The 17,093-nt window shown below is 44.5% G+C and overlaps 1 protein-coding gene across 2 annotated transcripts in view; it reads right to left on the reverse strand.

Annotated features, from left to right (window-relative positions):
- The window catches only part of PTCHD4 (patched domain containing 4), a 102,962-nt gene extending 91,051 nt beyond the window's left edge, over positions 1–11,911 (reverse strand). The window contains exon 1 of one of the 2 annotated variants that reach the window (XM_021529768.4): positions 11,110–11,911. In XM_021529768.4, coding sequence (XP_021385443.1) covers positions 11,110–11,709 — 600 coding nt within the window. In that variant the 5' untranslated portion in view covers positions 11,710–11,911. The remainder of the gene's footprint in view (positions 1–11,109) is intronic. The other variant, XM_021529769.4, reaches the window with a different exon arrangement.
- Positions 11,912–17,093: the final 5,182 nt, after the last annotated feature.

Below are 17,093 nucleotides of genomic sequence, written 5' to 3' on the forward strand. Positions count from 1 at the left end.
GGACTTTTACAAATCATCCAAATCCAAATCAAATCACCCATCAAAAATTCACAGTCAGCACAAAACTCCAGAAGAGGACTTGTTTCATTCTATAAAGGAACAAAACAAAAGGAAGAAAGAGAAGCAGAATTCCATCAAGACTTCCCTGACAATTTAATGCTTCCTCTGCAGCCTGCAAAGCCCTGTTCAAGCTCTACACAGGGAACTGTGTGTGTCCTGCTGAGCTGGATGTGCAAGAAGGTGAAGGAGGAAGGAGAACATCGAGTACTGAAATGTCTGTCCTCGCAAAGCAGTGTCAGAGTTGGAGTTAAAATAAGTGCCTTTTCTCTGGGGGCTGCAAAACTCCAACTTCAACATCAACTTTGTCTTTGACCTTGGTCATGTCATTTAAGTGCTGCACCTCCACTTTGAGATTGGCAGAACTCAGCTAACATGAATCAGTTCCAAAGGAGGATCCTATGTTACCCTTTGGGCACCCGCATGTAAAGAAAGCTCTTCAAAAAATGGTATTATTTTCTGCTCAGCTTTCTAACTGCTCTGGATCTATCTGTGTAAATTCTGTGACTCAGCTGCTGCTGACATGTCTTTCTTGCTTAATATTATCTGTGAACTTCACTTCTGTGCAATTCAATTCCATTTCCTGATAATTAATAGAGATGTTAGATGAGACCAGACCTAACACAAATTCTCCAGATACCCTGCAAGATATCTTCCATAAACTTGTTACATTATCATTTATCATGATTCCTCATTTACAATCTTTCAGCCAGTTCCCAACCCAAATGACTGATTTCCCATCCAAGCCAATCTGAATTAATTTCTCTATTAGGGATTCCTCATAATCCTGCACCAGCCAGGGAATGGGTTAGACTGACCTTATAAACCTTTTATGTGTTTGACCTCTTGCTGTTACATGGAAGAGTCTCATAAAACTCCAGCAGCTTTTTGAATTTCTTCAGCAGCACCACAGCCATCCTTTATGATGGGAAAAATCAATGTAAAGGAGAAGTCACAGCAGAATATGAATTCTTGAATGCATAGCCCTGCACCAAAACCACCATCCCACACCCCAAACAGCTCTTTTACCAAACATCTGGAATGTTGTCCTTTGTGTTCGCTGTATCCTCATTGAAGAGGCTGTGGGAAAAGCCAATTCAAATGGTTTAGGCATGAACCTGAGTTTTTTTAGCTTTATCCTGGGCTATTCCCTATCCTGGTTATCTTTTCTTTAGCTGCTCTAAAGGAAGTGAAAACACATCCCATTCTGCCTTATTTTTCTTTGCTATTTTTACTATTTTAAAATGCAATCAGGTTTTCCACAAGAGAAGTATCAGAATAGTTCCTAAAGGAGCTTTGTTCAGATCTGTTAAGTAGTGACAAATGATCTGTTTTAACTTGTCTTTTGAGGTGAATATTGTGATGAAAAACAATGGATCATATGTAATTACAGCATTTGACATTTATATAAGACAAATTTCCTTTCAAGGATGTCCTCCTTCTCCCACTTCTAAAATCTGATAATTAAGGAAAGAAGATGGTAAAAGTCATAAGGATACAGGGTTTATTCTTTTAGGAGTATAAAAAAAACTCAAAAACCCACCATTTTCTTTAAAATTGAATTCCCAAAACCAAAAATGAAATGCTTTATGAGACCAGGGAGTTCTTAAGCTTGTCAAGCTTGTGAAATTTATTTTGGGGTATGTACCTAAAGCCTAATGCTTGTGCTAATCTTGAAGCCTGGGGATAGAAAAGAGTGGAGAGACATTTATTTGTAAGTCTTCAAAAATGTTTGCATTTCTCTGCTGGTGTCCCAAATTTCTATGCCATTTACCATGACAAGTCTGTTGTGCACCAACTGGGTGGCCAATGTTTTCTACATGCAGTTGGGAAATCAGTCATGGACAGGAAAATTAAGGTTAGTTAAAAAAGAAACAACACTGTAAGAATATTTATTACCACATATTCCAGCCACTCCTAAAGAGAAGTGGGTTTGTCATCTGGGTGTAAAAGTCTTCATGGTGAAATCTCTTTTGGGGGATGTTTTGTGCTTATCTGTGAATAAAACCTCACTCAAAGAGTCAAGAACATGAACAAACTGAACTGTGAATTTTAGGGGGAAAATGCACATGAATGTGTGTTGCGTCTACTTGGCACTGAATTTGTTAATGTATTTGTTTAATGTATTAAAATCTACTCTAAGAAATCATCCTGGAAAATGGTTAGGAAAAAAGTGATTTATATTTAAGTCACAGATTCTGTCAAAGAGATGGAATTGCATAATGAAATACTGCTAACAACATCTTTCTTCTTAATGAACTGCAGAATTTTTTACAAACTTGACTGGCTTGGAAAACTGGAACCCAGGATCACTTGTCCCATCGATACAGTGCCTTGGTCTTCAGTGTAAAACTGCATTAACGAGAGCCAGAGCACCCTCCTGGTGGGTAAATTTGTCTGCAGGGGCACTGGGCTGTGTACTCAACCAGCTGGGTGAGTTTATTTTGTTGTGATTTTCCTTCCCTAAAGTTTGAATACAGAAAAAAATTCCTCTTAAAGTGACTTTGGCTTTTTTTTCCTCCTTTATTTTCTAATCTAAAGGATAATGTGACAGAAAAATATTTTTGGAAAAATTTTGAAAGACTATCTAGAATGACCCCTTTTAATACAAAAAACCCAGGAACATTTTGTTAGAGGAATGTCAAAATGAAATTGTGGGAACCTGAATATTTCCATCCTTCAAAATGAAATTAAGGGCAGGGTGGACATTGTTTCAAAAATGCTTTTGGTTTCAAGAATACTTGAAATTTCAGATAGACATTTCAGATGGAAAAAGATGCAGCTGAAGATTTTTGGGCCAGCCAGGTCATGCATGATTTAGTCCAGGTAATTCAGCATTTAGAACAGAAGCAGCTAAAACCTCCGTGGCCATTGCTGAATTGTAGTACCCTTTAGGAAGCTGTTGACATGTGTGCAAAAATGCACCATGCATGTGGGAAGAACAGCACCTGCCATCAGGCTGACAACGCTCATGTAACACTGGTGGGAACAATTACACAAAGTGTAAGAAAAGCAAGACCCTGTCGTACACAAATGCAGCTTTTCTGTCTTGTTTCAGTGCCAAACTGGGCACGAGGGTTCGGTGCCTCAGAACCAGCCCTGTACGTGCTGTTTATCCTTACAGATTGTGAGAGATGCATGGCAAGTGTTTGGACTTCCCTGGAACTATTGTGGAACTCCTTAACAGCCCTCCCAGGTGTCCCACCCTTAGCACAAGGAAATAAGTGTGGCAGGCTGGAGATAAATCTTTAATCCCCCTTGCTTACACTGCATTGCACTAGGAGTCTCGGTGTGTGTTGGCTTCAAAGGGGTGGGGCAGGAAGGCAGGACTGCCCTTTACCTTCTCAGATGCCCTCAGCACAGATAAGCAGGATTTAGGGCTTGTTTAATTTTTAAAGAAGAATTATTCTGCAAGACACCAAAATATTTGCCATCATACGTACTCAGAAAATGTTACACACGTAGTCCCAACTAATTTTTTAGCTATGGATCATTATTAGACGAAAACTCTCTCTGAATTAGCCAGCTAATTATGCCAGTCTCTCAACCCATGCTCACCCAGCAGTTCCCTGTCTGTGATGCCAATTTGCTGGCAAGAGTGGACTGGAGGAGGGTGTGTTTTGTGGCAAAACATAAAACTGGGGAGAAAAGCTGATCTGGCCAACTCACAGCTGTGAAGGCCCTCAGGTATCTTGCAGAGCTGCTGCTGGGCATGCAGGAATGCTGTTGTGTAGGAATTGCCTACCATGTATGAGTGGTGCTAAGGAGAAGAAAAACTTAAGCAAAACATCATACCAGAACTGCCACCAGAAATGATTGCAAGTTTGCCCTTGAGCTGATCCCACAGTAAATCTTTTTAGATAGAAATCTTCCTGCTGCCACCAGCTCACCCTTGCTAGTGTCATCAGAGATCTCCAGCACCTCACCTTAAGCTCCTGCTCTCAGTGGTCTGATCAGTGTAAAAGTGAGGCCAATTCACACCAGGGCTAGGGCAATGACACGTGCCACTGCATGTGAGCATCTCTGCAATGCTCAGGAGCTCGGTCACTGCTCTCTCCCTTTGTAGGATGCTTCACAGCCTCACTTCCAAGAACTTCCTTTACTGCCTATTCCCCACATGAGCACCTCGCCCCTTGGTAGGTAGGAAAACAGAGAACAGCACAAATGCAGTGAGAAAAAGAGGTATAAAATACTTCATAGCTCGCTCCTTCAGCCTCTCGTATCTGCTTTCCTACATTGTTGAAGACTTTCTTTTGTATTTAAAGCTGTTTTACAGCTCAAGTCTCAGCCACATCTCACTGCTTGCAGTATGAAGGGGCAGTGGATGTGGGGCCTGCATAAATTAAAAGCTTTCAATACAAATGCAAGATCACGGTTTCCCCAACTCGATTGACTTCTCTTGGAGAACCAGTCAGCGTGTTCTTTTGTAATAACCACTGCAGAGAGATCTTTTATCTCAATGTCTGAAGAGGTTTAATATGGATTTTGCTCTTAGATTACTGTTTTCCAAATGCCTACCCCAGCCTTACCTACATCATTGTTTGCCAACTAAGATATGCCTGTAAATGCATACCCACATAAGCATAAAGGATGATAAATAATTTAAGAACTTCTCTTTGGCCATATTTATCAGCCTAATTTTGTCCTTACAAGATTCCTCTCACTTCTACCATAGAATAGAAGTGGTATATCCTTATAATAGGATAGACAAGGTCTCCTCTCCATCTGGGCATATGTCATGTCTTCTTTTCTAATGTTAATAAATTTTATTCTGCCTTGCTTGGTGGTACTTGAATTTGTTCCATTCTTGTTACAGATATCAAGAATACCCATCTGTTGTAAATCTGAAGACAGAAGTTCAGATCCCTCCAAGAGCTCACACAGCCAGTACAGCAGGGGGCTACAAAGACCTTTTGGGAAAACACAGGGATAACTGTTATAAGATACCATGCCATTGTAAAAACATTGGCAAGCTTTAACCAAATATTTAATAATATTTTATGTAAAGGAAATAAATGTTTTTTATGTCCACCAGGGACTGTCTTTTTTAGGGAAAATGGCAAAGTTTTACTGGGCTTTCTCCCTTTGGCAGGCATATGACATCCACCCCAGGGATCCCCAGGGATAAGCCATTATTACTAGCAGAAGGGCTTTGTAATTGCATTTTGCTCTTCTCTCCTCCTAAACAACCTTCCAGTTGTTTCTTTATTATTATTCACATCAAGGCCTGGCACTGCACAAAAGGCCATGTCCTCCTGTAAGTGCTGACAAAACTAAAAGTGGAATAGCTGGGAGGGGAAGACAACCAAGGTCATCCAAAAGGTCAACGAAGAATATTTTCTTTGCAGTCTTCTATATGGCCAGAACTCTCAGTGCTGGATGGGAAGGATGGAGCCCCACACCCAAGGAACTTGCTCTCTACACTCCTGGTCAGCTGAAGGTGGAATGTCCCTCAGAGATTGACAAGGAATGTTAAGTTCTGAACTGAAGAATGGCAATTCAGAAAGAGCACCCAAACACTCATTTTTGCCTTGCTTGGTCTCTGCTACCTTTCTGCTCTTTGTTTACATTGGAATGACTTATCTGTACATGAGAGTGTTAACTTAATGCTTGGCTGTCAGAGACAATGCAGAGACCCTTCCTAATGTACTAAGCAAAGGCAGGAGTGCAGAATTCTACTAAAAATGAAAGGAAATACTTAATTTCTTGCCCAAACTGAGCTGCTTAATCACATCTTCAAAAGCTGATATCTACAGAGGCATCTCCCAGCAAAGGCACAGCTCCACCAGCCCATCCAGGTGAGGAGGGTCAGGAGCCCTCCCCAGTGCTGCTGGGCAGTATGGAAACACAGTTGGAAGAGTAGAAGTGCCTCTTTTTTCCCCCAGATTAGTTTCCCAATCTGTGAGCCAGAAGATGCTCCTATGCTTCAAACATTTTCCACTTGCTTTCATGCTACTGAGCAGCTATTCTGAGCTCAGCCTGCCCATCCTGTCTTCATCTGCGATGCTGAGATGAAAACTATCTGCAGCCTGCAGCCTCCCTCTTCTGATCTTCTCCCTGCACATGTTTTATTATTTTTCTTTGACTTGGTAGATTTTTCCAGCCACAGAGCACTTCACAAAATCCTGAACCACATGCTTGGGTTGGAACAGGTGGTATCACAAAAGGGTGCAGAGCCACACTGCTTCTGAAGAAGCATCTGCTTGTTTGAGTTAGGGCAATCTTGCACTCTAAATGATTTTACTGCAGGGATAATCAGTTTGTGGATATTATTGGTGCACAGATGCCTACTCTGATGGAAGTGGGCTCTGGTTTCATATTTTCTCTGTCCCATAGAGGTGTCCCCCTCAGGGACATCTAAGGAGGGATTAATCTTAGAGCAGTCAGAAAGACTCCACAAATGCAAATGGAGCAAGACTCATTTGAAAGTACAGCTGCTAATGCGAGAAAACTTGAGAATCTGGCCAGTAGCAAAACTGCAATTAGAGGTTTCAAGATGTTGAGTGAATGCAAGTAATGCTTCAGCTTAAGCAAGAGCAGACTCAATATCCAACTGATGTGTTTATCACAAATGTGGTAATAGAGATTTCTGGTTTATTGGCTGCTGTTTTGCCTAGTGTTCATAAATGACTGATACTTAATTAATTGAAGGCAATATTACAGGAACCAATCTGCTGACCAGATATAAAAGTTTTCTTTAAGCCAGCAGTTGTCATATTTATTTTGAACTCAGACAGGGAAGTTCTCAGTTACTATCTTTTCTCAGACAAAGTAGCAAATAAACATAAAAGCAACAAAGAAACAATAAAGATGAAATACCTGAAAAAATGTTTTTATACTTTTCTTTTTTTTCCATTCCATATAAAGACTGTGTTCAGAAATAACTTTGATTATTTTTATCTGGAGCTTTTTTGGCTTTTTCTGGAATAGGACAGAAAATTTTCTTTGGTTATAGGCGAATCAGGGTCAAAAAGCAATCTCTTCCCTCATATTTCATGGTACACAAGAAGTAATCCTCAGGTAATCAATAATTCTGTTTATACCAACAAATAGACTGTGCCTCAGACCACATTCTGGCCCTGAGGCAGAGGCACAATGTGCTCACTTCTAAGAACACCACACACCATTATCAGCAGGATGGAGCAGATTTACTGATCTGGAGTGGACTCTTTCCCATGCTGTCTCCCAAGTCACACACAGTTACAGTTCTGGAAGTGCCAGCTGACAAAAACAATGTTGATATTTGCCAAAACTTGAGATTTAACAGTTTGATGACTGACAGTGAGTGCTCAGCACAAATTTGTCCAGTCTGTGCAAGTTAAGGCACAGTCCAGACCCCAAGCACAGAGGCATCTTTTTTATGTCCTGAACTGAGGAAAGCATGAGCAAAGTTTCTCCAGGAAATATTTCAAAAGTCTTCATCAAGACTTCATATATCCAGCTTTGTTTTCCTGCTCTGCCACGGTCTATCTGCATGACCTTGGGCAAGTCACTCTCTGGCTGGGCTGCAGACTGCAGTGAGCAGACTACTGTGCTCCCAAAGCAATGAAAGCTGGCATTTTCCTTCAGCCTGGTTCATCTGCACTTGCCTACAATCACCCCTAAGTAGCCAGAGTGGATTTTAAACCTATCTCAGGCATTTGAAACCACCCTGCAATCTGTGCTCTGAGTGTGAATGTTGTGTCTCTGCTCCTTCCCTGTTGAGTGGAGAGCCCAAGTTCCTGACTTATGGAGGGATAGTGATAGTAGAAGTATTTAGGGCTATAAGTTCTTCCAACACTACAGCAAGTAACGATTAAACAACTATCCTTCACATCCAGATTTCTTCAGGAAAAGCCAAGCAGTTTCATCAGATTTTGCAGCCTGATAGCAGCTGCTTCAAAACTGGAGCAGTTTGCTGAAACCTGCTTGAGGGGTCCCCACAAAGTTCCTGTGGGAAGCCTGCCAAGAACTCACCCCCTGACACCCTTCAGGCAGCCTCACCTGAGAGGTTTGAACTGATTTGGCTTCCATCAGGAGATGAGAAGGGAAACAAAGTAAAAGCTTCTCACAAGGTTTGAGGGAAATAATAAACTACAAGATGTTTTTGCAGCTCCTAGATGGAGCAGAAGCGGAACAGCTCAACACTGTCATTGTGTCCCAGACCACAGTTTGACACTTGACCCATGTCAGCTGTAAACTAAATACATATGGGGCACCTTCATGATTTTGAAATCCCCATATTGTTTTTAGAAGAATTTTGTTTAATTTGAAGCCATTATTTAAAAAAATAGCAAAACCTACCAGTATTAACCAAGGAACATGACCTTTGGGAAAGTGAGGCAGCCTAGAAGATACTGGTGGGTTATAATGATGCAGGAAAGTTTAGCTGAGAAGAACCCCAAGAGCACGGATCACAGAATGTGATGAGCACTAGCTCACAATTAATAAGAACAGGCAGATTTGGTCCTCTTGTTTGCAGTCCCATGAGGTTTAGCCACAACTTTTCCTTAATGTCACAACTCAGGTATGAAGAAATACAAAACCTCACAGCTACAGTCACAGGGGTTGTCTCCCTTTGCTGAACATCCAGAAACTCATCTACCTAAATGGGTGCAGCATCTGAGATGTTTCTGTTTAAAAAAAAAAAAATACAAAACAAGAAATACAGACCTGAGTTTCCACATCCTTTGCTCACAGGAGCAAAGTGAGGGAGGTCAAGTAAACAGCTTGAGAGCTGGGATTAAACCAAGATTTTGCCCATGGTTTGAAGGAGATCGTGAGATGTTACCCTTCAACTTCGTAACCCATGGTAGATGGGACAGCAAAGATGACAGAGATAAGATAGTGAATTAGTTATACAAAACAGTAATTTAATCCCAGCAGCTGGAGCCAAAGAGACCAGAGAAGGTGAGTGTCTGCAGACACACCATCACTGAAGACCAGCCCAGGTTCAGGGCTGACCACAGATCCATAATAGAGTCCTTAACATATAAGAAGAAGGAAAATTGTGGCAAAGTGTGTTTCTCTTTCTCAGTAAAAGCAGGACCCTCAGAAATGGGTTGTAATTGCTGGCTTTTCTCTGAAGTTTAGTCACAGGCTTTGGTGGCTTTATCTTCTTTCACTGGCAAGAGGGCAGAAAGCTCCCTGCTCTGTCCAGTTTTAAACTGAGTTACTTAAGGGTGCTTGTTCCCTCACCCAGAAGATGAAATACAACTCTTTGGGGGGTTGAAGGTGCTGGGATGGTGTTTAGTAGTGCTCAGAGTTAGACTTCTATGTTTTGGGAAAACCTTTCTCTGTGTGTGAATTATATAGCAGTCCAATATGTAGCTAATTCAGACCACATTATCTTTTCCTTTGCTTTTATCTTTAAAAAAAGGAGGAGCTGTAGGCAATCTTCTAATGAAAAAAAAAAAAAAAAACAAAACCCAAGAAAAAACCACATTGCAAGTGATTGCATCCTAGTTTTGATAAGATCAGTTAGGGTTTGTCTAGAGAAGAGAATTAACCTGGATTGAGAGAGTAGGACTACTACCACGACTATTTCTGTATAAAGCTGCTTTATAACACTGTTAGTCTAGATTATCAGTGTTATCCATTGAACTACCTTAATTTTAATTCTAAAACTAAGTAAAATGTAAAGGATTCACTTTAATTCTGCAGTAGCAGGATTGTCTTTGCAGCACACTAGAAGATAAAATTCATCCAGGGATATTTAATCCAGAATAACTTGTTTATCTGAGCACTCTTTGCACTCAGGACTTTTCAGCAAGGACACCTTTTCATTTTCACACACTCCACTCAGGCAGCCACAACTCTGTACAAAGCAATTACTGTAACATCTACAGCCATGGGACCAAATCCAAGCTGTTCCACCTGGCACTTTTATTGAAGGAAAAAGACAATCAAATAAAATCAATCTATGTCTCTGCTTCAGATTTTGGAACAGGGACTGACTTTATGGGATCTTTTTCTGGTACATGTACAGTAAGAAACAAATTGTAACTTCAGGATCTTAGTGCTGGCACTTGCAAGAGCATGTCCCTTACCCCCAAGGAACTCTTTGAAAAAGGGAAGAGATAACCCCAGAGATCTCTGGTTTACAAAGAGGAGCATGTCCTCTCCCCTATGACCTGAGCCATGGGTAAATAGTGTCCTAGGGAGTTTGGTACACTCTGTTAAATAAATCCTGCCTCTGGTTCAATGCCCAGGGGATCATGTAGATATACTGTAATCCACAAAAACTTCTTTCATGAGCTACCTGCAAACTTTGTACCTTATTTACTCACAGCAGGTTAGTCCTGGTGAACAGAATTGCTCCAGATGGGAAGGAAAGCAGATGGGTGTTTGTGTGCCAGGGAAATAGTCCTGAGATACTTTGTGCCAAATTGTTTATTCTTTTAATGGGGAGGACTGAAACTTCTTTCACCTTTTACCTTGTTTCAACTTTGCTGGAAGCCTCTAGCTGGTGGGATCCATCCCAAAAGTCTAGCCCATCCATCAGCGACAGAGTTAATAATTTTTACACTGAGAGAGAAAAAAAAAAACAACAATCCCACTTCCCTTCACCTTCTTTGCATGCAGGTTAAGAAGGCAGGACACCTGAAATTGCTTCTGGCCCAAACCTCCTGCTGCTCTTACAGCCTTGGCAGGGAGACACAGGACCTCACTGTGCCTTTGAAGAAAGCTTTTCCTGACCACATTAAAGACAAATTATTCCACCACAGCAGTGAGGCTGGAAAAGGTGATAGTGCAAACCAGCTCTCAACCCCCCACCGACCTCCTGTCCCTTTCCCCCCATGAATTGAACCTTCGAGGCATTGCAAGGTCTGCCGGTGCTCAGGCTCTTCTCCGCTCCCTTCTTCTCCTGCTCCGGCAGCGTCCAGTTCCCCACCCTCCCTCCTCGCCCAGAACAAAAGCAAGGCACCGGATTCAGCTGCTTCACGAGGAAAGCCCAGATCACACACATTTCGATAAGAGAGAGATAGATATGATTATATTTCTCTTTGCTGTTTAGGACAAGAAATGAAGTGCTGCCTCTTTAATTGGCAAAAGCATGCAGTAAGAGCATACCTTTAATTTAGTGTTGGGATAGCTCACTTGCACCCTGGCTGTTGTCTTATTGGAGAGGGCAGCCTGCCTCAGATCCTCTAGAACTGAAATAATATCATCCAGCACGCATTTCTTATCCTGATTTCTCAACACACACAGATGGGAAAAAGTATAATTATAGCCTTTGTAGTTCACCTTCATTTCCAGCACGGCTCGGTGGATCTGCAGGATCACATCAGCCTGATGCAAAATATTGCCTCCGGGTTTGGAGAGGAGAATCACCCTGCCATACCTCCCCGGGGTGTGCAAGTCCGAATACAGCTGGCTTTTGGATTGATCGAGGGAGAAAAGGCTGCTGGCTAAGCTCCTCTCGATCTTGGCCAGGCTGTGGCTGGGGGCTACCAGGCTCTCCAGGTCAGTGTCAGGCTGGAAGCGGTTGAGCAGGCTGAAGCCGAAGATGATGGTCAGGACTGCGGGCACAGTGAGGAAAAACACCGGATGCCTGCTCACGAATAAGCCCAGCTTGTAGAAAAACGACTGGAGCCCTCTGTGTATCACCTGCCGCAGCATCCTCCACCAGATCCAGCCTGCAGATGCTCCTGGCCGTCTTAGAAAGCACATGTGACATGTGTAGCTCCTTACCCCTTCCTGCCAGTTTCCCTTTCTCTCTCCCTCTCTCTCTACTACTCCTTTAAAAGACTGCAGCAAGTTGCAGCAAGACAGCCAAATATTGATCAATGGGGTGTGTGTGTGCGTGCGGGTGTGTGTGTGTGTGTGCCGGAGATGGAAGGGACCGGGCAGGGGAGGGAGGAAGGGGGGGGTTCCTTGCCTTTTTTTCCCTCTTTCTCTCTTTTTTTTTCCCCCCCGCTCTCCTCCCTCCCCCAAGCCAGGCAGCATCGCCGCCCCCCTTCCCCTCCCTCCCCTCCCGCCCGGTGCCCCCCTTTCCCCGGCGAGGCTCGGGCGCTGCGCCGGGAGCGCTGCCGGCTCCGCAGTGCCCGCTCCGCTCCGCTCCGCTCCGCGCAGCCCCGCGCAGCCCCCTGCTCGGGAGCTGCGGGCAGGGCTGCCGCTTCCCCTCCGCCCCTTCACACACACACACACACACGCGGAATTCGCCGGGGCCGGAGGATGATGCTGCATTTTAACGTCCCCCGACCCCTCCGCGCCCCTCCCTCGCTCCCCCTCCCCATCCCCGCCGGCTGCCGGAGGAGGGAGAGCTCGGCCCGGAGACTTGGCGATCCGCTTCCCACAGCAGCAGCGGCAGCAGCCGCCGCGCTCCACTCTCGTCCCGCGGTCCCGCGGCTGCAGCATCCCCGCGCCGCACTCCTCTCTCCATGCCCCGGTCCCGCGGCTGCTGCATCTCCCGGCCGCGCTCCGCTCCCATCCCGCTGTCCCCCCGCATCCCCCGAGCCGCGCTCCGCTCCCATCCCGCTGTCCCCCCGCATCCCCCGAGCCGCGCTCCGCTTCCATCCCGCTGTCCCCCCGCATCCCCCGAGCCGCGCTCCGCTCCCATCCCGCTGTCCCCCCGCATCCCCCCAGCCGCGCTCCGCTTCCATCCCGCTGTCCCCCCGCATCCCCCGAGCCGCGCTCCGCTCCCATCCCGCTGTCCCCCCGCATCCCCTCCGCACTCGGCTCTGCCCCATCCGCGCTGTGGCTCTCGGGGCGGGGGTACACGCGACACACGGTACACACTGCTCCAGGCAGAACTCCCAACCTAAATTTCCCCTTTCCCCCCATTTGCTGCCCGGAGTCCCCCAGACGGAGCTGGCCCATGCTCCTGTGAGGAACAGGGCGACCCCGGGAAATGCTGGACACAAGGGGAGGAAGGGGAGAGGAGCTGCTCCTTTTCCTTTTGCTGCCCACACCCTGGCACATCTCCCTCGGCCAGCTGCTCTCTCAGCAGTGACCCAAGAGAGGTAGGGCACAGCTCCTGACACCCTCCGGCTGAAAAAGAGGTTTTCCAAGCAAAGACACCAAAGACACTAGCAGACCATTACATAAGAGTAGGAGAATTCTGCAGCTCCTTCGGACCAAAGGAGAGCAGCAGAGAAAAGCATTTGCAGCAGGCAAGCTGCCCACCAACTCTCCAGGCAGCAAGCTCTGCTCCTCTGGGAGCCTAAGCCAGGAGTGCCTGGGAAAGCAGGTCCAGCCCCAGCAGAGCTGACAGCCCCTTGCAGGAAAGGCAGGAGGAAAGGCAGGATGGCTTTGCAGAAGCTTTGTACTTAACTTGTAATTCTAAATCACAGAAGCGTAACGAAAAAGCAAAACACAAAAAATGCAGCTCTCTGCTTGGTGTCTCCCCTTTTACCAAATTTCTGCTATGTTTTAGTGAGTTTTGTCAAGCAGAAACTTATCTGGAGATGGGACCAAGGACACTGAAAAGTCTGAGAGAACAAGGCTCTTCCGTAATAAACCCCTACAGAAAAAAGAAGGTGACTGGAAACTCGGGAACTCAAAAAATGTTAGTTAGCAGCCTCTCTCTGATTCAGTACTTGACAAACATCAGGCTGCACCCAGCTTGAAGTATTTATCAGTGTTTTGGAGAAGAAACAGCATATTCAGCAATCCTTTCTATGCTGACACCCCTTCTACACATACTTCTACTGCTACTAGCAGTTGGACTTGATGACCTTTGAGGTCTTTTGGCTCTATGACTCTGTTATGACAGGACTGGTGGAGCAGGAGCCAAACTGAGATGACTTTGGAGGGCCTGTGCTAGGTTGTAAAGGCAGTGATTCAGTTTGGGAGCCGTAAGCCTTTCAGAAGTGTGGAAACAACTTCATTTGGTAAAGCTGCCTAATATTTAGGTATTTGATTAGGTGCTGCAAACACATCATGACTTTCAAATTCAGGCTGTTTTTATTTAGTGGCTTAGATATAGTTGATCTGCAAATGTGGGTTGGAATTCTTACAGGCAACAAGGAGAGGTCTAAGGAGGGAAGTTCTGCAAAAAAGACCCTGTCAGCCATCTATCTGCACATCTTCAGGTACTGCCTTCCTCAATAACCTCAGGAAATGCTAAGCTCCATTGGTACATATTACAGCTCTTTGTCTATTTTATGATGTACTTATGCCACTGGTTGAGTGCTCCTAGAGAATAAAGTCCAAATGCAAAGGCTTTATGGAGCCTTTGTACTTACACACAGAAGGGAGACCTTGAGTGGGAAGCCAGAGCCTGATTCCTAATTTCTACACGTGCAGGCTTGTGACAGCCCTTGACAAAGTATTGTGGCCATGTCTAAGCTGTGGGTGGCAGCGATACCTGGGTCTGTGGGTCTGTGGGTCTGGAGCCTTTGGATCCTTGGCACCTATTGCTCCTGCAGCTGAGATGGTGCTGGGAGCTGGTCGGGCAGGGAGAAACCTGGAATCACTTCTCTTTGTTGCTGTGGCCTTGTCCAGTGAGTCCTTCATAGACCTGAGGAGTTCAGGAGCTTGGCCAGATCATAAAATGACAGAATGGATTGGGTTCTAAAGGACCTTAAAAAACATCCAGCTCCAACCCCTTGCCATGGGCAGGGACACCTTCCTCTAGATCAGGTCACTCAAAGTCCCATCCAACCTGGCCTTGAACTTCCAGGGATAGGGATCCACAACATCTCTAAACAACTTGATCCATCACCCTCATAGTAAAGAATTCCTTCCTAATATCTAATCTAAACCTGCACCCTTTTAAGCTTAAAGCCATTCCCCAGTATTTCAGTAATATGTGTACAATTCCACAGTAATTGAGATGATTCATTACAGGAGTGACCTCAGGAACAGCTCAGGAACACAGCACAAACTGACTGGACCACGCTGGGACAGGCATGTCCCTCTAGTGCCTGAATAAGATATGGCAAAGGATGGTTTTCTACTGCAGCTTCTGAGGTCTTGGACCACACCAGGACAACACCAGGACAACAAGGGCCAGGATGCTGCAGTGGAGCATTCCAGCATGGCACGGCTGAAACACAGAGCAGACAGAGGGGGAAAGGAAACTGTGCGGTGACAGGTGGGACTGTGCTGCTTCCTTCCTGAGCAGGAAGATACAGAATAGTGCCAAAGGGCACTGCCAGCTGGTCCTGCCTGTCCCTGGGAGTACACAGTAACAACGTGTAATCCAGCATTAGTGCCCCTAAAACTGGTTTAATTTTTAGATACTGGAATGGGTGCTGCAAGCACTTTGTGCCTTTCAAATTCAGGCTGGTTTTAAGCCCAGATACTGCTGATTTGAAGGTGCCTGCAAGTGTTACCCTGCAGGTAACATGGATGATAAAGTGAGCAGTGCATTATATTGGTCATCCCAAATGGCAAAATCCATGGAGGATCTAAAAAGTCAGCTTGAAGTACGTCTCAGAAACAAGCAGGGCATCAGCACCTTTTCTGAGAACAGTGCTGGGATATGCTGATATTTATATCCTCCCTGGTGTCATCCAATGAATCCTCTTTAAAGTGGAATAACAGACATGTCAGGGACGTTAGCTGGGGGAGCTGAGTGATGGTTCACAGAGTCTGGAGCTCAGAGAAACAGCAAACCACAGAGAGAAACTAAAAACACTCCAAAATATTTGAGACGATTCAGCTTGTAAAAAGTGCAGGTCTGTCTGAGGAAAATAATTGAAGTTGCCTATTCCCAGAAAGGAGACAACTTTGGAAACAAATGATTCAGCACAAAGAAAATAATGGGATTACAGCATAAGACAAAGTAGACATGATTTTGGAAAAAGCTTTAGAAAAGAGCAGAAAGTCAAAGCAAACCAGATTTACTTGCAGGGTAACCTATAGCAAGGAGGACTGAACAGTCCCTCTGATGATGCAGTGCTGGTGGACTGTGTTCAGATCAAATTGCAACTGAGACTCAATAGTTTAAATAAGAATTATCAACAGTCTTGAGGGGTTGGCATAGGTACACTTATTAGGTGCTGTAAAAAGGTATATTGGGTGCCTGGAAGCCAGATTGCCATATGGAGATTCAAAAAAGAGTAAAGGCATAAAAGGTCCTATTGACATAGTGATTTTAAGTTACTATGGTTTAATCTGGGTGGATATAGCAAAAATTAATGGTAAAAAAAGACATTAAATAGTGAAAAAATACTGAAGAGGGATAATTCAGAATAGCAACAGAGGCTGTGTACATTAGAGCAAGTAAAACAAACTTCAGACCAACTAGCAGTTGATGTTCATACACTTTTATGATTTTCTACTTCAAACTGGGAAAGAAAAACTCTTATGTGCTATAGAGTTTAGTTTTAGAAATATGGATCATAAGAAAAAAATCCTTTTGGTACCCTTGCTTCAGTTTTGAACTTCACTGAACAGCAGCAGGGCCAGCACTGCACAGGGAGAGCAGGGATGGGAAGGAGGAGACAGAGGAGGTTTGTTTATCCTACTGGGGGATGAGAGCAGAGGTGAGAGGATGTAAGAACTGGGGTGACCCTTCAGGGGAAAAAATACAAAGCAAAACCAGTGGTTAGTGTGGTTGAATTGGCTGTTTTGTTTCTGTGCTATGTGGTGGTCTTGAAATAGTTGAGAAAACCCTCCAGGATGAAGAAGGGGAGGGAATGAAACACTGAGGTGCCTTTTAGGGAGAATGTCGAGCCCTGCAGAACCAGCAACCTGCACCCACTGGCACTGGAGATTCTGTACAGAAACACCAGACACTGCTGAAAAGTCTGCACAGCCAGGCTGTCAGAAGAGGCACAGGAGGCTGTAGTGGTAATAGGTGAGTGTACAGGCTAAAGAGTGTTTGAATCTCTGGTATGGGAGCAACAAGTATTGGATTATGTATTGATATATTTTCAAGTATTCAGCTTTATTGTGAAAGTTTTATTTCCCTAGTTGGGTTTTATTTTCTTAAGCATCTGCAGAGCAGTTGGGGAAGTTGCTAAAATACTGCTCACATAAGTAAAGAATGCCAATCTAGGGTTTTCAAAGAGTTAATATTTGTTGGATAAACTTGGCCAATTCTTTCACATATGAAAAGCAGATTTTGAAAAATATTGTGTGTAAACACAGTGCTTTATTCTACA

Source organism: Lonchura striata, chromosome 3 (assembly GCF_050655825.1).
Source record: "Lonchura striata isolate lonStrDom1 chromosome 3, ASM5065582v1, whole genome shotgun sequence".
NCBI classification, from domain to species: Eukaryota; Metazoa; Chordata; class Aves; order Passeriformes; family Estrildidae; genus Lonchura; species Lonchura striata.